The sequence below is a fragment of the Spea bombifrons genome, chromosome 2, assembly GCF_027358695.1.
Source record: "Spea bombifrons isolate aSpeBom1 chromosome 2, aSpeBom1.2.pri, whole genome shotgun sequence".
NCBI classification, from domain to species: Eukaryota; Metazoa; Chordata; class Amphibia; order Anura; family Pelobatidae; genus Spea; species Spea bombifrons.
This window is the reverse complement of record NC_071088.1, coordinates 92,859,609-92,884,089: the sequence shown is the minus strand read 5'-3', so window position 1 is coordinate 92,884,089 and position 24,481 is coordinate 92,859,609. Positions and strand designations below refer to the sequence as shown.

The window sequence follows — 24,481 nt, the reverse complement described above, 5'->3', positions numbered from 1 at the left end:
CATTTGAAAACACACCTCAACACATGAATTCATATGTTTTTTTAGCGTGTTCTTCCCTTTCCAAATTTTTTTAGCCATAATGTTCTTACAACAGGTAAGAAACCTTAATGATACTCAGCCTTAAAAGGGAAACTGCTGTTAAAAAAATTCCAGTTGACTTAATATATCTGATCATTACAGGTGCCTCTATCAAAAATCGTTTGTGAAACATTATTACTCACAAGGTTCTTGAGCCAGTAGACCCTTGATAATTACCACACTAACAGTGCAGGATTTTCAGATAATGCCGAAAAGTGTTACTATACAAAAAGCATCAGTGAGTTCTCGTTAACCTTGCATACTCACTGTAACGGGTTCACCAAGAGAGCTGTAGTAACTCCCAGAGATCACCCACATGTATCCTCCTGTTGTCCCCGGAATCACTTCCAGCACCAGTCAGCATGCGCACCTTGGAACCCTGCTATGTGTACCCAATAAGTAGACATACAACTACCTTGAACTAAGTACAGCAGGAATGAACAGTTTATTGTAGTAAAACATAGACTGATATAGCCACAGAACTTCATTAACATAAATTAACAGATACATGCATACAGCCCAACCTTTAATCCCCAATCAGCAATCCTATTGATGGGATTAATTAAACAATGGAGTTCCTGCCTGTTTGGCAGCCAGGCTGGAGCCATCTCTGACTACCTTGGGGCCTTGTATGACAGGTCATTCTGTCACATATCTCCCCTTTTAAAAATAAGACTGAACTGGGGCCAGACCCAAACCGGGTCTGCATCCAGTTCAGTCCGACAGCACAGCTCCGTCGCTCCTGGAGTTGTGGATGCAGGGGGCTGGCAAAAGGCAGGGAGACAGGGTCCATAATCTGCGGGTAGCAGGCTTGCTTTCAGTCCTCTCCAGGGGCCCCAGTGATGGACAGTTCCGTCACACACTCCATCACATATCTCCTTTTTCTGGGGGAGACTGGCGTCTGATAAGACCCCACACTGTTTGACTCTGAAGTCAGTCTGTATATCTGGACCATCACTGCCAGCCACAAATTGGTACTCCTCAAAACAATTTAACAAAAGAGCAGTACTCACCCGCCTGCCCTCTGCCTCTCCCGAAAAATATAACTGCCGCTGGAGAGAATTGCCAACTGCACCTTCTCTCTGGAGTCTTCTCAGCCGCTGGGGAGATGACAGGGTGGCGGGGGCCCCTTCAATCAAGGGTTGGGGATCCGAGCCAGCTGCCCAGCAATTATGTGGACCACAGGTGGCAACCACAGTCTCATCCACCTGTATGGGATACATGTCCCCCAGTGCTGGTTTTGTACCATCCTCTAGTGGAGGGACGTCTGATGAGGGAGGGCAGAGGCCAGCTGCACTCTGACCTGGAGAAAGCTCTTCTATAGGGTTTGCGGGCACCTCCAGTGCTGGTAGAGAGGGGCCGTCCTGCCTCTCTCCTGTTGCCAGTATTTCGGCTGGGGTGGTCTGAGCGAGCACTGCGGGAGCGTCATGGTCAGACTCAGGAACAAGGGGGAGGGGTGGGCAGAGAACAGCAGCACTCTGCCCTGTTGCCAGCGCTTCTGCTGGGGAGCGGGGATCTGGGCCAACTGCCCAACATTCCGGGGACCCAGGTGTGGAAACCGCAGCCCCATCAACTACCACAGTCTCTGGGGCTGCCTGACTGGACCCTACAAGGTTGCTGTGGTCAGGCTCGGGAAACAGGGAAAGGAGCAGGCAGATGCCAGCGGCACTCTGCCCCGATGGCAGCTCTTCTGCTGGGTGGGTGCTTGTGGAGACCGCAGTGCCAGCTACTACACCCACAAAACCTTCTTCCTTTTGCTGGGAAGGGAAGCCAATTGCAAGCCCTCCCGGACCAACATCCTCAGATGTAAAATCAATTAAATCCACAGTCTCTGGATCCGGTTGTGGTGTACAATCACATAGCTCCGCTATCGGATCTGGGTTAGCTGTCCAGTAACCCTGTGAATCAGTCCCATCCACCCCTTCTGGGTCAACATCCTCAGGTGACCACGCAGTAAAATCAATGAAATCCATGGTCACTGGGGCATACTGTTGCACATGGTCAAATAACTCTTGATATGCCTGTTCCAGTTCCCATTCTTGTGTGACCAAATAATCCAGGTCAGCCCACAGCTTAGGCACGTATGGGATATCCTCCTCCCTTCGCTCCTGGATGTCTTCCTCCCGACACTCCGATGCACTACCGAAGTCGGGATCCTTTTCTATAATTTCCAATAATAATCCCGGGCCGCCGAAGCCATAGCCCTCTGTGGGAACTTTATCCTCCAGCCCCAGGCACATCTGTGCTGCGTACCACCGCAGAGCCCGATATCCATCGTCCAACCTCAGCTCTGTCTGGACCAGCACCTCCAGCTCAGCCACCCATTCCTCTTTGGGCTGCTTCCCCAAGAACGGCATCCGCAACTTCCGCTGGAGCCAAAACCTTTCCTCAAAGGTTGGGAGGCTTTTCCCCTTGTACTTAATTTCCAAGTGGAGAACATCCCTCCAGAGCTTCAGGCGTTTACAATTCCTCTTGATCAGCTCTGCGTAGCTGACTTCCATTCTCTTTCCTGGAGATAGATCCCGTTGCAAAGGACGTGTCCCTTAGACTAGGAGGCAATCCCGCCGCTTGCCACCAATGTAACGGGTTCACCAAGAGAGCTGTAGTAACTCCCAGAGATCACCCACATGTATCCTCCTGTTGTCCCCGGAATCACTTCCAGCACCAGTCAGCATGCGCACCTTGGAACCCTGCTATGTGTACCCAATAAGTAGACATACAACTACCTTGAACTAAGTACAGCAGGAATGAACAGTTTATTGTAGTAAAACATAGACTGATATAGCCACAGAACTTCATTAACATAAATTAACAGATACATGCATACAGCCCAACCTTTAATCCCCAATCAGCAATCCTATTGATGGGATTAATTAAACAATGGAGTTCCTGCCTGTTTGGCAGCCAGGCTGGAGCCATCTCTGACTACCTTGGGGCCTTGTATGACAGGTCATTCTGTCACACTCACAATGAGTTTCAGGAGTTTTAATAACTAAAATAACTAATATATATATATATATATATATATATATATATTTAAATATATAGTAGATTTTACTCCCAAAACCCTGGGCTCTAGGATTAAAAAAAAAACCCTGAGACCTATTCTTCGATAATTACAGAAACAACTACTGTTGATGGAGAATGGACAGAGGTCCCTATTTAGCTATTAACTGTATTTTGTATCATACTTTGTTACCTAGTTTGATGTCTGTCAAAGTAACAAGTAGCTGGCATATAGCCGCCTATCTGCTAGCAACTACCAGTTTGCAGCTTGTAACCATATAAAACAGTTGGTAGCTACAGGCAGTCCATCCTGAATGTAGTTCACCAAGGGCATTCAGTTTTCATTTCAAATACACCCAACAAATTTAGAGCTTCAAATACTTGTTGAGCAGGTATCAAAAAGAGATCCCTTAAAGCTGTAATTCTTGTGTTTATACTGAGGATAACAATTCCATGCATTAAAAAAAAAAAAAAAAACAGAAAACCTATTGGCATACACTTCTGATGCTTAATATTAGACTTGTGCATTCGTATTCGGGAGAACATGAAAACAAATGGTGAGTTTGTTGAAACAGAAAACCAAATAAACTAACATGGTGGCCAGTAAAAATAGACGAATCTTCGTGTTCATCTTTGTTAATACCTCTTAGCTGGTCTCCTTGGTCCCGTCCCTACCTATCTTGTCTACGTAGCATCGCAGGAGTTAACTTGAATGAGAATCCGTAGGATCGCCCCTGGAGCTAAAAGTTCGTAAGAGCGACTCTCTTGGTTGATGCCAGAGGAGCTCCCTGGCTGCGACCAATAGAGGCGCTCGTATAATGCATGTGCCCTTTTGTGCCATGAAAGTTTTCTGCGATCACAGGAACTAAAGCTTTTAGAATAAAAAACAAACAAACAAAAAACCACTTTCATTCTTAATATTGCCATTCAGAACACTTTATTTAGGGAAGACACAGATGTGGTATATTAGTTTTCTTGTGTCCTTATATATCCCCTAACGCTCTCTGCATTCTGTCCATTTTGTCGGCTTCTGCTTCGAGAGTCTGCAGTAGAGTAGCTTCCCAATGAACACAGATCAACTCCTTTGCATTGATGTAAATCTCATCTTGTCAGTTCTAAGGCTCACAGACCTCGGAGCCATGTTCGTTTGTTGGGGCTCTTGAAGGTTTGCACATACAACAAAGACTCTTTAAGCCTGACATCAAGCCACCTACAAAACTGGATGTGAAAAGTGTCCTGCAGGGGTGCAAGAACTGATAAAAAATCAGCATGAAGAGCATCGATATGGTATAACCCACCAGGAGCAGTGCGACCAAAAAAGTGCTACCTATGAGCGAGTAAACATCTGTTTGATAGATGTACCATAGGAAAATCAGGACGGCGTTTTCAATATGTCTGAGCATATAATACATGGTGATGCGACACCAATTGTTTGATTTGGTAATCAGGTCGGGCTCACTGAGCTCGACCTGAATCGGACACCAGCAGAAAATGCTCGTCACAGAGTACAGGATGTTCAGTACAGCACGCTCAGTAGCAGTCCTACACTTGCTCAAACCATTCTTGTTTCCCGATGACTTATTCTTCCAAAAACTGATCCATGAGTAGAGCATAAAAGCCAACAGATTTAAGGCCACCACACACAGGGTCCATGTTTTGAAAACGGAGCTGAAGAGGCCAAGCACGACGACTCTGCAGGAAATCTCAAGGAATCTCCAAAGCAATAAGCAAAGGTAGGCAGCTGGTCGAAAGGTGAAATCATAGTCCTCGTAATTAATTCGAATGGCCAGGATGTTGCACTGTAACGCTCCATACGTAACGGACAGCAGAGAGATACTCATAAGCATGCCTGAAGAAAATCAGAAAAGGAAAGGACAATTCCAATTAGTAAACATTAAGATAAATGTATGTGTAAATGATATGCATTTATGAAGAAAAAGTATAGTTCTTAATCACTGGGGCATTTCTGCACATACAATTTGTGTGTGACTATATTGACAAAGAAACGACAAAGAAATGTTGTCTTACATCTGCATAGGCTTATATGCTGTTGTGAGATGGAAATATACAGCTGTAGTATCAGTTGAGGTGCTGACCCAAAGAAAGCTTGGATGAAGGAGGCCCAGCGGAAAGCAGAACTGTGTTTGGACAGCAGCATATCAACGCGACCAACCTCCTGTTCCACCTCAACCCAACCGCCATCTTCAGACAGCTGCTTCCTCTTAATGAGGGTGTCGTATGGATCCTCTGATTTTCCATTAATGAAGTAAAGGCGGAGAACTTGCACACACCTGCAAAGTACAGGAAAAAATAGGGTTCACTCATTATTAACACTGGACAGAACATTGCAGCCACATGGGGTGAGGTTCCGTTTAACACAATGAAAACTATTACTGCCCTGCATCATTAGATAAATGCTTTCACCCAAACCTGACCCAAAACATAACGCCTTTTATTCGTCTTTCCAGCCCCCTGTATATCTCCGGTTCAAATATAATCTGGCCAAGAAGCACACATAAAACCATAAACTCAATAGTGACTGAGATTTTAGATTCAACTCAAACTCTATGTATTTAAATGATATCTCGGTATGTATCGCTTTTCTACAAAACACAATCATTCCCTTCAAAATATCCCCTGTTCCCACTCTTTGTACTATCAGAGCTACAAATATTAAATGGAACGCCTTTTACCCATCTAAAATGAGAACACGTTTGTTGTCCGGGTTTAGTGGGAGGGAATCAGTGAAAATTCGATCCATTTTTAAGGGGCCTGAAACCTATGAACTCTGACGGCACATGAAACCTCGTAACATTAAGTTGCAACGGATCACATTGTGATAACTTGTAAGCAGATGCCATATACAAAATCTGTGACAGTTGTATTTGATGGCTTTATTCATCTATTGATTCCTAATTGCTCACAAGAACAGACCATCTTTTCCTTCTGTAGAAATATGCTATAATCTGTGTTATTGGTGATTTCATTCTAAATTGTCTTTGTGAAATATTTTGTCTATCCCTTATTGTAACAGCGCTATGGAATCTGCGGGCACTATATAAATAAATGGCATGGAATCATCAGCGGTTTTCATTTCTTTTACAATAGACAGTGTGCCATGTACCTAATGCACTGGCTCACCGATGTGGTATCTATCTAAATACAGGGCACCTTCCCTCCTCACTCACCTGAACAGAGGTCCCAGCTGCAGGAGATGAAACAGATGTTCCAGGGATCTGTCATCAAAGAATTCCATGTGGAAGCAGACAAAACAGATCTGTACCAGAAGGCAGGGCAGAAGACAGAATAGGAGGGTCAAGTACAACCAAATTCTGTGCACTGCAGTGCTGTATGTGCTGCTCAAGTACAGGCCTAAGATTGTCTCTGCTACATATAGAAACAGAGAAATCAAAATTGAGCGAGGGAATTTCATGGTCGCTCAGCTTGAGTGCGGACACTCAGAAACAACGCGTAGCAAACAGCTACTTTTGAGAAATAACAGCGTCAGGCAAGCAGGAGTGCACGAAACACTATCCAACCATCAACTGACCTAGCCCAGCTGCTGCTTTCCCTATAGCCTACAGTGACATCACAATCACTTTGTGATGTCATAATGCTGATAATGTAACAGCTGGCTGTCAGCAGCATGTGTGATTTTAGCAGTTATTTAAATAGTTATATGTTTTCAACAAAGTGTATTATTGTATTATCTTTTGCCGTTTTTGAAATAAAGCAGTTTACTTCAATGGAACACAGAGGACTAACTACATAAGGGAAATGGTGCTTTTATTAAGAGCCGATGGAAGTGAACATAGTAGCCAACTGAAGCACTAGACTAAGGGCGTAACTAGAAACCACAGGGCCCTGGCGCAAAAATTGCCCGGGTCCTCCCAACAGCTGGTATGTAGTGGTGTGATAATACACCATGCATGGCATAGGTTTAACAACACATTTCAAGGGAACATTGTCTCAGAAAGTGCAAAATGATGCGCTTTTCTGCTTAAACTTATGAGCATAAATCAGAACCCTAAAGATTTGTCCCAGAGTTTCTGGGTGAAGGACCACTACCTTGGGTCTCCAGTCGACCTTCTTCTTTCTCCACTCCCCCTATTTCACACTTATCAGGAGCTAGCCCTACCCCTTACATGGCTTGCCTTGCCTTCAAACGCAGCTAGCTGCATACAAAGGTGCTTTTAAATTGTACTTGCTAGTTGTCCACCGATTCCATGCTTTGTCCTATGTGCATATTGGTCATTTGAAAACACACCTCAACACATGAATTCATATGTTTTTTTAGCGTGTTCTTCCCTTTCCAAATTTTTTGAGCCATAATGTTCTTACAACAGGTAAGAAACCTTAATGATACTCAGCCTTAAAAGGGAAACTGCTGTTAAAAAAATTCCAGTTGACTTAATATATCTGATCATTACAGGTGCCTCTATCAAAAATCGTTTGTGAAACATTATTACTCACAAGGTTCTTGAGCCAGTAGACCCTTGATAATTACCACACTAACAGTGCAGGATTTTCAGATAATGCCGAAAAGTGTTACTATACAAAAAGCATCAGTGAGTTCTCGTTAACCTTGCATACTCACAATGAGTTTCAGGAGTTTTAATAACTAAAATAACTAATATATATATATATATATATATATTTAAATATATAGTAGATTTTACTCCCAAAACCCTGGGCTCTAGGATTAAAAAAAAAACCCTGAGAGCTATTCTTCAATAATTACAGAAACAACTACTGTTGATGGAGAATGGAGAGAGGTCCCTATTTAGCTATTAACTGTATTTTGTATCATACTTTGTTACCTAGTTTGATGTCTGTCAAAGTAACAAGTAGCTGGCATATAGCCGCCTATCTGCTAGCAACTACCAGTTTGCAGCTTGTAACCATATAAAACAGTTGGTAGCTACAGGCAGTCCATCCTGAATGTAGTTCACCAAGTGCATTCAGTTTTCATTTCAAATACACCCAACAAATTTAGAGCTTCAAATACTTGTTGAGCAGGTATCAAAAAGAGATCCCTTAAAGCTGTAATTCTTGTGTTTATACTGAGGATAACAATTCCATGCATTAAAAAAAAACAAAAAAAAAACAGAAAACCTATTGGCATACACTTCTGATGCTTAATATTAGACTTGTGCATTCATATTCGGGAGAACATGAAAACAAATGGTGAGTTTGTTGAAACAGAAAACCAAATAAACTAACATGGTGGCCAGTAAAAATAGACGAATCTTCGTGTTCATCTTTGTTAATACCTCTTAGCTGGTCTCCTTGGTCCCGTCCCTACCTATCTTGTCTATGTAGCATCGCAGGAGTTAACTTGAATGAGAATCCGTAGGATCGCCCCTGGAGCTAAAAGTTCGTAAGAGCGACTCTCTTGGTTGATGCCAGAGGAGCTCCCTGGCTGCGACCAATAGAGGCGCTCGTATAATGCATGTGCCCTTTTGTGCCATGAAAGTTTTCTGCGATCACAGGAACTAAAGCTTTTAGAATAAAAAACAAACAAACAAAAAACCACTTTCATTCTTAATATTGCCATTCAGAACACTTTATTTAGGGAAGACACAGATGTGGTATATTAGTTTTCTTGTGTCCTTATATATCCCCTAACGCTCTCTGCATTCTGTCCATTTTGTCGGCTTCTGCTTCGAGAGTCTGTAGTAGAGTAGCTTCCCAATGAACACAGATCAACTCCTTTGCATTGATGTAAATCTCATCTTGTCAGTTCTAAGGCTCACAGACCTCGGAGCCATGTTCATTTGTTGGGGCTCTTGAAGGTTTGCACATACAACAAAGACTCTTTAAGCCTGACATCAAGCCACCTACAAAACTAGAAGTGAAAAGTGTCCTGCAGGGGTGCAAGAACTGATAAAAAATCAGCATGAAGAGCATCGATGTGGTATAACCCACCAGGAGCAGTGCGACCAAAAAAGTGCTACCTATGAGCGAGTAAACATCTGTTTGATAGATGTACCATAGGAAAATCAGGACGGCGTTTTCAATATGTCTGAGCATATAATACATGGTGATGCGACACCAATTGTTTGATTTGGTAATCAGGTCGGGCTCACTGAGCTCGACCTGAATCGGACACCAGCAGAAAATGCTCGTCACAGAGTACAGGATGTTCAGTACAGCACGCTCAGTAGCAGTCCTACACTTGCTCAAACCATTCTTGTTTCCCGATGACTTATTCTTCCAAAAACTGATCCATGAGTAGAGCATAAAAGCCAACAGATTTAAGGCCACCACACACAGGGTCCATGTTTTGAAAACTGAGCTGAAGAGGCCAAGCACGACGACTCTGCAGGAAATCTCAAGGAATCTCCAAATCAATAAGCAGAGGTAGGCAGCTGGTCGAAAGGTGAAATCATAGTCCTCGTAATTAATTCGAATGGCCAGGATGTTGCACTGTAACGCTCCATACGTAACGGACAGCAGAGAGATACTCATAAGCATGCCTGAAGAAAATCAGAAAAGGAAAGGACAATTCCAATTAGTAAACATAAAGATAAATGTATGTGTAAATGATATGCATTTATGAAGAAAAAGTATAGTTCTTAATCACTGGGGCATTTCTGCACATACAATTTGTGTGTGACTATATTGACAAAGAAACCACAAAGAAATGTTGTCTTACATCTGCATAGGCTTATATGCTGTTGTGAGATGGAAATATACAGCTGTAGTATCAGTTGAGGTGCTGACCCAAAGAAAGCTTGGATGAAGGAGGCCCAGCGGAAAGCAGAACTGTGTTTGGACAGCAGCATATCAACGCGACCAACCTCCTGTTCCACCTCAACCCAACCGCCATCTTCAGACAGCTGCTTCCTCTTAATGAGGGTGTCGTATGGATCCTCTGATTTTCCATCAATGAAGTAAAGGCGGAGAACTTGCACACACCTGCAAAGTACAGGAAAAAATAGGGTTCACTCATTATTAACACTGGACAGAACATTACAGCCACATGGGGTGAGGTTCCGTTTAACACAATGAAAACTATTACTGCCCTGCATCATTAGATAAATGCTTTCACCCAAACCTGACCCAAAACATAACGCCTTCTATTCGTCTTTCCAGCCCCCTGTATATCCCCGGTTCAAATATAATCTGGCCAAGAAGCACACATAAAACCATAAACTCAATAGTGACTGAGATTTTAGATTCAACTCAAACTCTATGTATTTAAATGATATCTCGGTATGTATCGCTTTTCTACAAAACACAATCATTCCCTTCAAAATATCCCCTGTTCCCACTCTTTGTACTATCAGAGCTACAAATATTAAATGGAACACCTTTTACCCATCTAAAATGAGAACACGTTTGTTGTCCGGGTTTAGTGGGAGGGAGTCAGTGAAAATTCGATCCATTTTTAAGGGGCCTGAAACCTATGAACTCTGACGGCACATGAAACCTCGTAACATTAAGTTGCAACGGATCACATTGTGATAACTTGTAAGCAGATGCCATATAAAAAATCTGTGACAGTTGTATTTGATGGCTTTATTCATCTATTGATTCCTAATTGCTCACAAGAGCAGAGCATCTTTTCCTTCTGTAGAAATATGCTTTAATCTGTGTTATTGGTGATTTCATTCTAAATGGTCTTTGTGAAATATTTTGTCTATCCCTTATTGTAACAGCGCTATGGAATCTGCGGGCACTATATAAATAAATGGCATGGAATCATCAGCGGTTTTCATTTCTTTTACAATAGACAGTGTGCCATGTACCTAATGCACTGGCTCACCGATGTGGTATCTATCTAAATACAGGGCACCTTCCCTCCTCACTCACCTGAACAGAGGTCCCAGCTGCAGGAGATGAAACAGATGTTCCAGGGATCTGTCATCAAAGAATTCCATGTGGAAGCAGACAAAACAGATCTGTACCAGAAGGCAGGGCAGAAGACAGAATAGGAGGGTCAAGTACAACCAAATTCTGTGCACTGCAGTGCTGTATGTGCTGCTCAAGTACAGGCCTAAGATTGTCTCTGCTACATATAGAAACAGAGAAATCAAAATTGAGCGAGGGAATTTCATGGTCGCTCAGCTTGAGTGCGGACACTCAGAAACAACGCGTAGCAAACAGCTACTTTTGAGAAATAACAGCGTCAGGCAAGCAGGAGTGCACGAAACACTATCCAACCATCAACTGACCTAGCCCAGCTGCTGCTTTCCCTATAGCTTACAGTGACATCACAATCACTTTGTGATGTCATAATGCTGATAATGTAACAGCTGGCTGTCAGCAGCATGTGTGATTTTAGCAGTTATTTAAATAGTTATATGTTTTCAACAAAGTGTATTATTGTATTATCTTTTGCCGTTTTTGAAATAAAGCAGTTTACTTCAATGGAACACAGAGGACTAACTACATAAGGGAAATGGTGCTTTTATTAAGAGCCGATGGAAGTGAACATAGTAGCCAACTGAAGCACTAGACTAAGGGCGTAACTAGAAACCACAGGGCCCTGGCGCAAAAATTGCCCGGGTCCTCCCAACAGCTGGTATGTGGTGGTGTGATAATACACCATGCATGGCATAGGTTTAACAACACATTTCAAGGGAACATTGTCTCAGAAAGTGCAAAATGATGCGCTTTTCTGCTTAAACTTATGAGCATAAATCAGAACCCTAAAGATTTGTCCCAGAGTTTCTGGGTGAAGGACCACTACCTTGGGTCTCCAGTCAACCTTCTTCTTTCTCCACTCCCCCTATATCACACTTATCAGGAGCTAGCCCTACCCCTTACATGGCTTGCCTTGCCTTCAAACGCAGCTAGCTGCATACAAAGGTGCTTTTAAATTGTACTTGCTAGTTGTCCACCGATTCCTTGCTTTGTCCTATGTGCATATTGGTCATTTGAAAACACACCTCAACACATGAATTCATATGTTTTTTTAGCGTGTTCTTCCCTTTCCAAATTTTTTTAGCCATAATGTTCTTACAACAGGTAAGAAACCTTAATGATACTCAGCCTTAAAAGGGAAACTGCTGTTAAAAAAATTCCAGTTGACTTAATATATCTGATCATTACAGGTGCCTCTATCAAAAATCGTTTGTGAAACATTATTACTCACAAGGTTCTTGAGCCAGTAGACCCTTGATAATTACCACGCTAACAGTGCAGGATTTTCAGATAATGCCGAAAAGTGTTACTATACAAAAAGCATCAGTGAGTTCTCGTTAACCTTGCATACTCACAATGAGTTTCAGGAGTTTTAATAACTAAAATAACTAATATATATATATATATATATATATATATATATATTTAAATATATAGTAGATTTTACTCCCAAAACCCTGGGCTCTAGGATTAAAAAAAAAAACCCTGAGAGCTATTCTTCAATAATTACAGAAACAACTACTGTTGATGGAGAATGGACAGAGGTCCCTATTTAGCTATTAACTGTATTTTGTATCATACTTTGTTACCTAGTTTGATGTCTGTCAAAGTAACAAGTAGCTGGCATATAGCCGCCTATCTGCTAGCAACTACCAGTTTGCAGCTTGTAACCATATAAAACAGTTGGTAGCTACAGGCAGTCCATCCTGAATGTAGTTCACCAAGGGCATTCAGTTTTCATTTCAAATACACCCAACAAATTTAGAGCTTCAAATACTTGTTGAGCAGGTATCAAAAAGAGATCCCTTAAAGCTGTAATTCTTGTGTTTATACTGAGGATAACAATTCCATGCATTAAAAAAAAAAAAAAACCAGAAAACCTATTGGCATACACTTCTGATGCTTAATATTAGACTTGTGCATTCGTATTCGGGAGAACATGAAAACAAATGGTGAGTTTGTTGAAACAGAAAACCAAATAAACTAACATGGTGGCCAGTAAAAATAGACAAATCTTCGTGTTCATCTTTGTTAATACCTCTTAGCTGGTCTCCTTGGTCCCGTCCCTACCTATCTTGTCTACGTAGCATCGCAGGAGTTAACTTGAATGAGAATCCGTAGGATCGCCCCTGGAGCTAAAAGTTCGTAAGAGCGACTCTCTTGGTTGATGCCAGAGGAGCTCCCTGGCTGCGACCAATAGAGGCGCTCGTATAATGCATGTGCCCTTTTGTGCCATGAAAGTTTTCTGCGATCACAGGAACTAAAGCTTTTAGAATAAAAAACAAACAAACAAAAAACCACTTTCATTCTTAATATTGCCATTCAGAACACTTTATTTAGGGAAGACACAGATGTGGTATATTAGTTTTCTTGTGTCCTTATATATCCCCTAACGCTCTCTGCATTCTGTCCATTTTGTCGGCTTCTGCTTCGAGAGTCTGTAGTAGAGTAGCTTCCCAATGAACACAGATCAACTCCTTTGCATTGATGTAAATCTCATCTTGTCAGTTCTAAGGCTCACAGACCTCGGAGCCATGTTCGTTTGTTGGGGCTCTTGAAGGTTTGCACATACAACAAAGACTCTTTAAGCCTGACATCAAGCCACCTACAAAACTAGAAGTGAAAAGTGTCCTGCAGGGGTGCAAGAACTGATAAAAAATCAGCATGAAGAGCATCGATGTGGTATAACCCACCAGGAGCAGTGCGACCAAAAAAGTGCTACCTATGAGCGAGTAAACATCTGTTTGATAGATGTACCATAGGAAAATCAGGACGGCGTTTTCAATATGTCTGAGCATATAATACATGGTGATGCGACACCAATTGTTTGATTTGGTAATCAGGTCGGGCTCACTGAGCTCGACCTGAATTGGACACCAGCAGAAAATGCTCGTCACAGAGTACAGGATGTTCAGTACAGCACGCTCAGTAGCAGTCCTACACTTGCTCAAACCATTCTTGTTTCCCGATGACTTATTCTTCCAAAAACTGATCCATGAGTAGAGCATAAAAGCCAACAGATTTAAGGCCACCACACACAGGGTCCATGTTTTGAAAACTGAGCTGAAGAGGCCAAGCACGACGACTCTGCAGGAAATCTCAAGGAATCTCCAAAGCAATAAGCAGAGGTAGGCAGCTGGTCGAAAGGTGAAATCATAGTCCTCGTAATTAATTCGAATGGCCAGGATGTTGCACTGTAACGCTCCATACGTAAAGGACAGCAGAGAGATACTCATAAGCATGCCTGAAGAAAATCAGAAAAGGAAAGGACAATTCCAATTAGTAAACATAAAGATAAATGTATGTGTAAATGATATGCATTTATGAAGAAAAAGTATAGTTCTTAATCACTGGGGCATTTCTGCACATACAATTTGTGTGTGACTATATTGACAAAGAAACCACAAAGAAATGTTGTCTTACATCTGCATAGGCTTATATGCTGTTGTGAGATGGAAATATACAGCTGTAGTATCAGTTGAGGTGCTGACCCAAAGAAAGCTTGGATGAAGGAGGCCCAGCGGAAAGCAGAACTGTGTTTGGACAGCAGCATATCAACGCGACCAACCTCCTGTTCCACCTCAACCCAACCGCCATCTTCAGACAGCTGCTTCCTCTTAATGAGGGTGTCGTATGGATCCTCTGATTTTCCATCAATGAAGTAAAGGCGGAGAACTTGCACACACCTGCAAAGTACAGGAAAAAATAGGGTTCACTCATTATTAACACTGGACAGAACATTACAGCCACATGGGGTGAGGTTCCGTTTAACACAATGAAAACTATTACTGCCCTGCATCATTAGATAAATGCTTTCACCCAAACCTGACCCAAAACATAACGCCTTCTATTCGTCTTTCCAGCCCCCTGTATATCCCCGGTTCAAATATAATCTGGCCAAGAAGCACACATAAAACCATAAACTCAATAGTGACTGAGATTTTAGATTCAACTCAAACTCTATGTATTTAAATGATATCTCGGTATGTATCGCTTTTCTACAAAACACAATCATTCCCTTCAAAATATCCCCTGTTCCCACTCTTTGTACTATCAGAGCTACAAATATTAAATGGAACACCTTTTACCCATCTAAAATGAGAACACGTTTGTTGTCCGGGTTTAGTGGGAGGGAGTCAGTGAAAATTCGATCCATTTTTAAGGGGCCTGAAACCTATGAACTCTGACGGCACATGAAACCTCGTAACATTAAGTTGCAACGGATCACATTGTGATAACTTGTAAGCAGATGCCATATAAAAAATCTGTGACAGTTGTATTTGATGGCTTTATTCATCTATTGATTCCTAATTGCTCACAAGAGCAGAGCATCTTTTCCTTCTGTAGAAATATGCTTTAATCTGTGTTATTGGTGATTTCATTCTAAATGGTCTTTGTGAAATATTTTGTCTATCCCTTATTGTAACAGCGCTATGGAATCTGCGGGCACTATATAAATAAATGGCATGGAATCATCAGCGGTTTTCATTTCTTTTACAATAGACAGTGTGCCATGTACCTAATGCACTGGCTCACCGATGTGGTATCTATCTAAATACAGGGCACCTTCCCTCCTCACTCACCTGAACAGAGGTCCCAGCTGCAGGAGATGAAACAGATGTTCCAGGGATCTGTCATCAAAGAATTCCATGTGGAAGCAGACAAAACAGATCTGTACCAGAAGGCAGGGCAGAAGACAGAATAGGAGGGTCAAGTACAACCAAATTCTGTGCACTGCAGTGCTGTATGTGCTGCTCAAGTACAGGCCTAAGATTGTCTCTGCTACATATAGAAACAGAGAAATCAAAATTGAGCGAGGGAATTTCATGGTCGCTCAGCTTGAGTGCGGACACTCAGAAACAACGCGTAGCAAACAGCTACTTTTGAGAAATAACAGCGTCAGGCAAGCAGGAGTGCACGAAACACTATCCAACCATCAACTGACCTAGCCCAGCTGCTGCTTTCCCTATAGCTTACAGTGACATCACAATCACTTTGTGATGTCATAATGCTGATAATGTAACAGCTGGCTGTCAGCAGCATGTGTGATTTTAGCAGTTATTTAAATAGTTATATGTTTTCAACAAAGTGTATTATTGTATTATCTTTTGCCGTTTTTGAAATAAAGCAGTTTACTTCAATGGAACACAGAGGACTAACTACATAAGGGAAATGGTGCTTTTATTAAGAGCCGATGGAAGTGAACATAGTAGCCAACTGAAGCACTAGACTAAGGGCGTAACTAGAAACCACAGGGCCCTGGCGCAAAAATTGCCCGGGTCCTCCCAACAGCTGGTATGTAGTGGTGTGATAATACACCATGCATGGCATAGGTTTAACAACACATTTCAAGGGAACATTGTCTCAGAAAGTGCAAAATGATGCGCTTTTCTGCTTAAACTTATGAGCATAAATCAGAACCCTAAAGATTTGTCCCAGAGTTTCTGGGTGAAGGACCACTACCTTGGGTCTCCAGTCGACCTTCTTCTTTCTCCACTCCCCCTATTTCACACTTATCAGGAGCTAGCCCTACCCCTTACATGGCTTGCCTTGCCTTCAAACGCAGCTAGCTGCATACAAAGGTGCTTTTAAATTGTACTTGCTAGTTGTCCACCGATTCCTTGCTTTGTCCTATGTGCATATTGGTCATTTGAAAACACACCTCAACACATGAATTCATATGTTTTTTTAGCGTGTTCTTCCCTTTCCAAATTTTTTGAGCCATAATGTTCTTACAACAGGTAAGAAACCTTAATGATACTCAGCCTTAAAAGTGAAACTGCTGTTAAAAAAATTCCAGTTGACTTAATATATCTGATCATTACAGGTGCCTCTATCAAAAATCGTTTGTGAAACATTATTACTCACAAGGTTCTTGAGCCAGTAGACCCTTGATAATTACCACGCTAACAGTGCAGGATTTTCAGATAATGCCGAAAAGTGTTACTATACAAAAAGCATCAGTGAGTTCTCGTTAACCTTGCATACTCACAATGAGTTTCAGGAGTTTTAATAACTAAAATAACTAATATATATATATATATATATATATATATATATATATATATATATATATATATTTAAATATATAGTAGATTTTACTCCCAAAACCCTGGGCTCTAGGATTTAAAAAAAAACCCTGAGACCTATTCTTCAATAATTACAGAAACAACTACTGTTGATGGAGAATGGACAGAGGTCCCTATTTAGCTATTAACTGTATTTTGTATCATACTTTGTTACCTAGTTTGATGTCTGTCAAAGTAACAAGTAGCTGGCATATAGCCGCCTATCTGCTAGCAACTACCAGTTTGCAGCTTGTAACCATATAAAACAGTTGGTAGCTACAGGCAGTCCATCCTGAATGTAGTTCACCAAGGGCATTCAGTTTTCATTTCAAATACACCCAACAAATTTAGAGCTTCAAATACTTGTTGAGCAGGTATCAAAAAGAGATCCCTTAAAGCTGTAATTCTTGTGTTTATACTGAGGATAACAATTCCATGCATTAAAAAAAAAAAAAACAGAAAACCTATTGGCATACACTTCTGATGCTTAATATTAGACTTGTGCATTCGTATTCGGGAGAACATGAAAACAAATGGTGAGTTTGTTGAAACAGAAAACCAAATAAACTAACATGGTGGCCAGTAAAAATAGACGAATCTTCGTGTTCATCTTTGTTAATACCTCTTAGCTGGTCTCCTTGGTCCCGTCCCTACCTATCTTGTCTACGTAGCATCGCAGGAGTTAACTTGAATGAGAATCCGTAGGATCGCCCCTGGAGCTAAAAGTTCGTAAGAGCGACTCTCTTGGTTGATGCCAGAGGAGCTCCCTGGCTGCGACCAATAGAGGCGCTCGTATAATGCATGTGCCCTTTTGTGCCATGAAAGTTTTCTGCGATCACAGGAACTAAAGCTTTTAGAATAAAAAACAAACAAACAAAAAACCACTTTCATTCTTAATATTGCCATTCAGAACACTTTATTTAGGGAAGACACAGATGTGGTATATTAGTTTTCTTGTGTCCTTATATATCCCCTAACGCTCTCTGCATTCTGTCCATTTTGTCGGCTTCTGCTTCGAGAGTCTGTAGTAGAGTAGCTTCCCAATGAACACAGATCAACTCCTTTGCATTGATGTAAATCTCATCTTGTCAGTTCTAAGGCTCACAGACCTCGGAGCCATGTTCGTTTGTTGGGGCTCTTGAAGGTTTGCACATACAACAAAGACTCTTTAAGCCTGACATCAAGCCACCTACAAAACTGGATGTGAAAAGTGTCCTGCAGGGGTGCAAGAACTGATAAAAAATCAGCATGAAGAGCATCGATATGGTAAAACCCACCAGGAGCAGTGCGACCAAAAAAGTGCTACCTATGAGCGAGTAAACATCTGTTTGATAGATGTACCATAGGAAAATCAGGACGGCGTTTTCAATATGTCTGAGCATATAATACATGGTGATGCGACACCAATTGTTTGATTTGGTAATCAGGTCGGGCTCACTGAGCTCGACCTGAATCGGACACCAGCAGAAAATGCTCGTCACAGAGTACAGGATGTTCAGTACAGCACGCTCAGTAGCAGTCCTACACTTGCTCAAACCATTCTTGTTTCCCGATGACTTATTCTTCCAAAAACTGATCCATGAGTAGAGCATAAAAGCCAACAGATTTAAGGCCACCACACACAGGGTCCATGTTTTGAAAACGGAGCTGAAGAGGCCAAGCACGACGACTCTGCAGGAAATCTCAAGGAATCTCCAAAGCAATAAGCAGAGGTAGGCAGCTGGTCGAAAGGTGAAATCATAGTCCTCGTAATTAATTCGAATGGCCAGGATGTTGCACTGTAACGCTCCATACGTAACGGACAGCAGAGAGATACTCATAAGCATGCCTGACGAAAATCAGAAAAGGAAAGGACAATTCCAATTAGTAAACATTAAGATAAATGTATGTGTAAATGATATGCATTTATGAAGAAAACGTATAGTTCTTAATCACTGGGGCATTTCTGCACATACAATTTGTGTGTGACTATATTGACAAAGAAACGACAAAGAAATGTTGTCTTACATCTGCATAGGCTTATATGCTGTTGCGAGATGGAAATATACAGCTGTAGTATCAGTTGAGGTGCTGACCCAAAGAAAGCTTGGATGAAGGAGGCCCAGCGGAAAGCAGAACTGTGTTTGGACAGCAGCATATCAACGCGACCAACCTCCAGTTCCACCTCAACCCAACCGCCATCTTCAGACAGCTGCTTCCTCTTAATGAGGGTGTCGTATGGATCCTCTGATTTTCCATTAATGAAGTAAAGGCGGAGAACTTGCACACACCTGCAAAGTACAGGAAAAAATAGGGTTCACTCATTATTAACACTGGACAGAACATTGCAGCCACATGGGGTGAGGTTCCGTTTAACACAATGAAAACTATTACTGCCCTGCATCATTAGATAAATGCTTTCACCCAAACCTGACCCAAAACATAACGCCTTCTATTCGTCTTTCCAGCCCCCTGTATATCTCCGGGTTCAAATATAATCTGGCCAAGAAGCACACATAAAACCATAAACTCAATAGTGACTGAGATTTTAGATTCAACTCAAACTCTATGTATTTAAATGATATCTCGGTATGTATCGCTTATCTACAAAACACAATCATTCCCTTCAAAATATCTCCTGTTCCCACTCTTTGTACTATCAGAGCTACAAATATTAAATGGAACGCCTTTTACCCATCTAAAATGAGAACACGTTTGTTGTCCGGGTTTAGTGGGAGGGAGTCAGTGAAAATTCGATCCATTTTTAAGGGGCCTGAAACCTATGAACTCTGACGGCACATGAAACCTCGTAACATTAAGTTGCAACGGATCACATTGTGATAACTTGTAAGCAGATGCCATATAAAAAATCTGTGACAGTTGTATTTGATGGCTTTATTCATCTATTGATTCCTAATTGCTCACAAGAGCAGAGCATCTTTTCCTTCTGTAGAAATATGCTTTAATCTGTGTTATTGGTGATTTCATTCTAAATGGTCTTTGTGAAATATTTTGTCTATCCCTTATTGTAACAGCGCTATGGAATCTGCGGGCACTATATAAATAAATGGCATGGAATCATCAGTGGTTTTCATTTCTTTTACAATAGACAGTGTGCCATGTACCTAATGCACTGGCTCACCGATGTGGTATGTATCTAAATACAGGGCACCTTCCCTCCTCACTCACCTGAACAGAGGTCCCAGCTGCAGGAGATGAAACAGATGTTCCAGGGATCTGTCATCAAAGAATTCCATGTGGAAGCAGACAAAACAGATCTGTACCAGAAGGCAGGGCAGAAGACAGAATAGGAGGGTCAAGTACAACCAAATTCTGTGCACTGCAGTGCTGTATGTGCTGCTCAAGTACAGGCCTAAGATTGTCTCTGCTACATATAGAAACAGAGAAATCAAAATTGAGCGAGGGAATTTCATGGTCGCTCAGCTTGAGTGCGGACACTCAGAAACAACGCGTAGCAAACAGCTACTTTTGAGAAATAACAGCGTCAGGCAAGCAGGAGTGCACGAAACACTATCCAACCATCAACTGACCTAGCCCAGCTGCTGCTTTCCCTATAGCTTACAGTGACATCACAATCACTTTGTGATGTCATAATGCTGATAATGTAACAGCTGGCTGTCAGCAGCATGTGTGATTTTAGCAGTTATTTAAATAGTTATATGTTTTCAACAAAGTGTATTATTGTATTATCTTTTGCCGTTTTTGAAATAAAGCAGTTTACTTCAATGGAACACAGAGGACTAACTACATAAGGGAAATGGTGCTTTTATTAAGAGCCGATGGAAGTGAACATAGTAGCCAACTGAAGCACTAGACTAAGGGTGTAACTAGAAACCACAGGGCCCTGGCGCAAAAATTGCCCGGGTCCTCCCAACAGCTGGTATGTAGTGGTGTGATAATACACCATGCATGGCATAGGTTTAACAACACATTTCAAGGGAACATTGTCTCAGAAAGTGCAAAATGATGCGCTTTTCTGCTTAAACTTATGAGCATAAATCAGAACCCTAAAGATTTGTCCCAGAGTTTCTGGGTGAAGGACCACTACCTTGGGTCTCCAGTCGACCTTCTTCTTTCTCCACTCCCCCTATTTCACACTTATCAGGAGCTAGCCCTACCCCTTACATGGCTTGCCTTGCCTTCAAACGCAGCTAGCTGCATACAAAGGTGCTTTTAAATTGTACTTGCTAGTTGTCCACCGATTCCTTGCTTTGTCCTATGTGCATATTGGTCATTTGAAAACACACCTCAACACATGAATTCATATGTTTTTTTAGCGTGTTCTTCCCTTTCCAAATTTTTTTAGCCATAATGTTCTTACAACAGGTAAGAAACCTTAATGATACTCAGCCTTAAAAGGGAAACTGCTGTTAAAAAAATTCCAGTTGACTTAATATATCTGATCATTACAGGTGCCTCTATCAAAAATCGTTTGTGAAACATTATTACTCACAAGGTTCTTGAGCCAGTAGACCCTTGATAATTACCACACTAACAGTGCAGGATTTTCAGATAATGCCGAAAAGTGTTACTATACAAAAAGCATCAGTGAGTTCTCGTTAACCTTGCATACTCACTGTAACGGGTTCACCAAGAGAGCTGTAGTAACTCCCAGAGATCACCCACATGTATCCTCCTGTTGTCCCCGGAATCACTTCCAGCACCAGTCAGCATGCGCACCTTGGAACCCTGCTATGTGTACCCAATAAGTAGACATACAACTACCTTGAACTAAGTACAGCAGGAATGAACAGTTTATTGTAGTAAAACATAGACTGATATAGCCACAGAACTTCATTAACATAAATTAACAGATACATGCATACAGCCCAACCTTTAATCCCCAATCAGCAATCCTATTGATGGGATTAATTAAACAATGGAGTTCCTGCCTGTTTGGCAGCCAGGCTGGAGCCATCTCTGACTACCTTGGGGCCTTGTATGACAGGTCATTCTGTCACATATCTCCCCTTTTAAAAATAAGACTGAACTGGGGCCAGACCCAAACCGGGTCTGCATCCAGTTCAGTCCGACAGCACAGCTCCGTCGCTCCTGGAGTTGTGGATGCAGGGGGCTGGCAAAAGGCAGGGAGACAGGGTCCATAATCTGCGGGTAGCAGGCTTGCTTTCAGTCCTCTCCAGGGGCCCCAGTGATGGACAGTTCCGTCACACACTCCATCACATATCTCCTTTTTCTGGGGGAGACTGGCGTCTGATAAGACCCCACACTGTTTGACTCTGAAGTCAGTCTGTATATCTGGACCATCACTGCCAGCCACAAATTGGTACTCCTCAAAACAATTTAACAAAAGAGCAGTACTCACCCGCCTGCCCTCTGCCTCTCCCGAAAAATATAACTGCCGCTGGAGAGAATTGCCAACTGCACCTTCTCTCTGGAGTCTTCTCAGCCGCTGGGGAGATGACAGGGTGGCGGGGGCCCCTTCAATCAAGGGTTGGGGATCCGAGCCAGCTGCCCAGCAATTATGTGGACCACAGGTGGCAACCACAGTCTCATCCACCTGTATGGGATACATGTCCCCCAGTGCTGGTTTTGTACCATCCTCTAGTGGAGGGACGTCTGATGAGGGAGGGCAGAGGCCAGCTGCACTCTGACCTGGAGAAAGCTCTTCTATAGGGTTTGCGGGCACCTCCAGTGCTGGTAGAGAGGGGCCGTCCTGCCTCTCTCCTGTTGCCAGTATTTCGGCTGGGGTGGTCTGAGCGAGCACTGCGGGAGCGTCATGGTCAGACTCAGGAACAAGGGGGAGGGGTGGGCAGAGAACAGCAGCACTCTGCCCTGTTGCCAGCGCTTCTGCTGGGGAGCGGGGATCTGGGCCAACTGCCCAACATTCCGGGGACCCAGGTGTGGAAACCGCAGCCCCATCAACTACCACAGTCTCTGGGGCTGCCTGACTGGACCCTACAAGGTTGCTGTGGTCAGGCTCGGGAAACAGGGAAAGGAGCAGGCAGATGCCAGCGGCACTCTGCCCCGATGGCAGCTCTTCTGCTGGGTGGGTGCTTGTGGAGACCGCAGTGCCAGCTACTACACCCACAAAACCTTCTTCCTTTTGCTGGGAAGGGAAGCCAATTGCAAGCCCTCCCGGACCAACATCCTCAGATGTAAAATCAATTAAATCCACAGTCTCTGGATCCGGTTGTGGTGTACAATCACATAGCTCCGCTATCGGATCTGGGTTAGCTGTCCAGTAACCCTGTGAATCAGTCCCATCCACCCCTTCTGGGTCAACATCCTCAGGTGACCACGCAGTAAAATCAATGAAATCCATGGTCACTGGGGCATACTGTTGCACATGGTCAAATAACTCTTGATATGCCTGTTCCAGTTCCCATTCTTGTGTGACCAAATAATCCAGGTCAGCCCACAGCTTAGGCACGTATGGGATATCCTCCTCCCTTCGCTCCTGGATGTCTTCCTCCCGACACTCCGATGCACTACCGAAGTCGGGATCCTTTTCTATAATTTCCAATAATAATCCCGGGCCGCCGAAGCCATAGCCCTCTGTGGGAACTTTATCCTCCAGCCCCAGGCACATCTGTGCTGCGTACCACCGCAGAGCCCGATATCCATCGTCCAACCTCAGCTCTGTCTGGACCAGCACCTCCAGCTCAGCCACCCATTCCTCTTTGGGCTGCTTCCCCAAGAACGGCATCCGCAACTTCCGCTGGAGCCAAAACCTTTCCTCAAAGGTTGGGAGGCTTTTCCCCTTGTACTTAATTTCCAAGTGGAGAACATCCCTCCAGAGCTTCAGGCGTTTACAATTCCTCTTGATCAGCTCTGCGTAGCTGACTTCCATTCTCTTTCCTGGAGATAGATCCCGTTGCAAAGGACGTGTCCCTTAGACTAGGAGGCAATCCCGCCGCTTGCCACCAATGTAACGGGTTCACCAAGAGAGCTGTAGTAACTCCCAGAGATCACCCACATGTATCCTCCTGTTGTCCCCGGAATCACTTCCAGCACCAGTCAGCATGCGCACCTTGGAACCCTGCTATGTGTACCCAATAAGTAGACATACAACTACCTTGAACTAAGTACAGCAGGAATGAACAGTTTATTGTAGTAAAACATAGACTGATATAGCCACAGAACTTCATTAACATAAATTAACAGATACATGCATACAGCCCAACCTTTAATCCCCAATCAGCAATCCTATTGATGGGATTAATTAAACAATGGAGTTCCTGCCTGTTTGGCAGCCAGGCTGGAGCCATCTCTGACTACCTTGGGGCCTTGTATGACAGGTCATTCTGTCACACTCACAATGAGTTTCAGGAGTTTTAATAACTAAAATAACTAATATATATATATATATATATATATATATATATTTAAATATATAGTAGATTTTACTCCCAAAACCCTGGGCTCTAGGATTTAAAAAAAAACCCTGAGAGCTATTCTTCAATAATTACAGAAACAACTACTGTTGATGGAGAATG

The 24,481-nt window shown here is 42.7% G+C and overlaps 4 protein-coding genes across 4 annotated transcripts; all 4 read right to left on the bottom strand.

Annotated features, from left to right (window-relative positions):
- Window positions 1-4,199: 4,199 nt before the first annotated feature.
- Window positions 4,200-6,517, bottom strand: LOC128473759 (endoplasmic reticulum membrane adapter protein XK-like). Its single transcript, XM_053455999.1, has 3 exons — window positions 6,273-6,517; window positions 5,113-5,375; window positions 4,200-4,933 (listed from the first exon to the last, which is right to left on the bottom strand). Exons 1-3 carry the CDS (start codon window positions 6,515-6,517, stop codon window positions 4,200-4,202), a joined length of 1,242 nt encoding a protein of 413 aa, XP_053311974.1.
- Window positions 6,518-8,634: 2,117 nt separating this feature from the next.
- Window positions 8,635-11,147, bottom strand: LOC128475035 (endoplasmic reticulum membrane adapter protein XK-like). Its single transcript, XM_053457492.1, has 3 exons — window positions 10,903-11,147; window positions 9,743-10,005; window positions 8,635-9,563 (listed from the first exon to the last, which is right to left on the bottom strand). Exons 1-3 carry the CDS (start codon window positions 11,145-11,147, stop codon window positions 8,830-8,832), a joined length of 1,242 nt encoding a protein of 413 aa, XP_053313467.1. The 3' UTR covers window positions 8,635-8,829.
- Window positions 11,148-13,466: 2,319 nt separating this feature from the next.
- LOC128473758 (endoplasmic reticulum membrane adapter protein XK-like) lies at window positions 13,467-15,784 on the bottom strand. Its single transcript, XM_053455998.1, has 3 exons — window positions 15,540-15,784; window positions 14,380-14,642; window positions 13,467-14,200 (listed from the first exon to the last, which is right to left on the bottom strand). The coding sequence occupies exons 1-3, from the start codon at window positions 15,782-15,784 to the stop codon at window positions 13,467-13,469; spliced, it is 1,242 nt and encodes a 413-aa protein (XP_053311973.1).
- Window positions 15,785-18,118: 2,334 nt separating this feature from the next.
- LOC128473757 (endoplasmic reticulum membrane adapter protein XK-like) lies at window positions 18,119-20,437 on the bottom strand. Its single transcript, XM_053455997.1, has 3 exons — window positions 20,193-20,437; window positions 19,032-19,294; window positions 18,119-18,852 (listed from the first exon to the last, which is right to left on the bottom strand). Exons 1-3 carry the CDS (start codon window positions 20,435-20,437, stop codon window positions 18,119-18,121), a joined length of 1,242 nt encoding a protein of 413 aa, XP_053311972.1.
- Between the last annotated feature and the right edge of the window lie 4,044 nt (window positions 20,438-24,481).

Coding starts and splice junctions, on each gene's coding strand:
- LOC128473759 (XM_053455999.1), bottom strand. CDS start 6,517: ATGAAATTCCCTCGCTCAATTTTGATTTCTCTGTTTCTATATGTAGCA. Junction 5,376..6,272: donor CAGCTGGGACCTCTGTTCAG/GTGAGTGAGGAG, acceptor TGTACTTTGCAG/GTGTGTGCAAGTTCTCCGCC. Junction 4,934..5,112: donor GCATATAAGCCTATGCAGAT/GTAAGACAACAT, acceptor GATTTTCTTCAG/GCATGCTTATGAGTATCTCT.
- LOC128473757 (XM_053455997.1), bottom strand. CDS start 20,437: ATGAAATTCCCTCGCTCAATTTTGATTTCTCTGTTTCTATATGTAGCA. Junction 19,295..20,192: donor CAGCTGGGACCTCTGTTCAG/GTGAGTGAGGAG, acceptor TGTACTTTGCAG/GTGTGTGCAAGTTCTCCGCC. Junction 18,853..19,031: donor GCATATAAGCCTATGCAGAT/GTAAGACAACAT, acceptor GATTTTCGTCAG/GCATGCTTATGAGTATCTCT.
- LOC128473758 (XM_053455998.1), bottom strand. CDS start 15,784: ATGAAATTCCCTCGCTCAATTTTGATTTCTCTGTTTCTATATGTAGCA. Junction 14,643..15,539: donor CAGCTGGGACCTCTGTTCAG/GTGAGTGAGGAG, acceptor TGTACTTTGCAG/GTGTGTGCAAGTTCTCCGCC. Junction 14,201..14,379: donor GCATATAAGCCTATGCAGAT/GTAAGACAACAT, acceptor GATTTTCTTCAG/GCATGCTTATGAGTATCTCT.
- LOC128475035 (XM_053457492.1), bottom strand. CDS start 11,147: ATGAAATTCCCTCGCTCAATTTTGATTTCTCTGTTTCTATATGTAGCA. Junction 10,006..10,902: donor CAGCTGGGACCTCTGTTCAG/GTGAGTGAGGAG, acceptor TGTACTTTGCAG/GTGTGTGCAAGTTCTCCGCC. Junction 9,564..9,742: donor GCATATAAGCCTATGCAGAT/GTAAGACAACAT, acceptor GATTTTCTTCAG/GCATGCTTATGAGTATCTCT.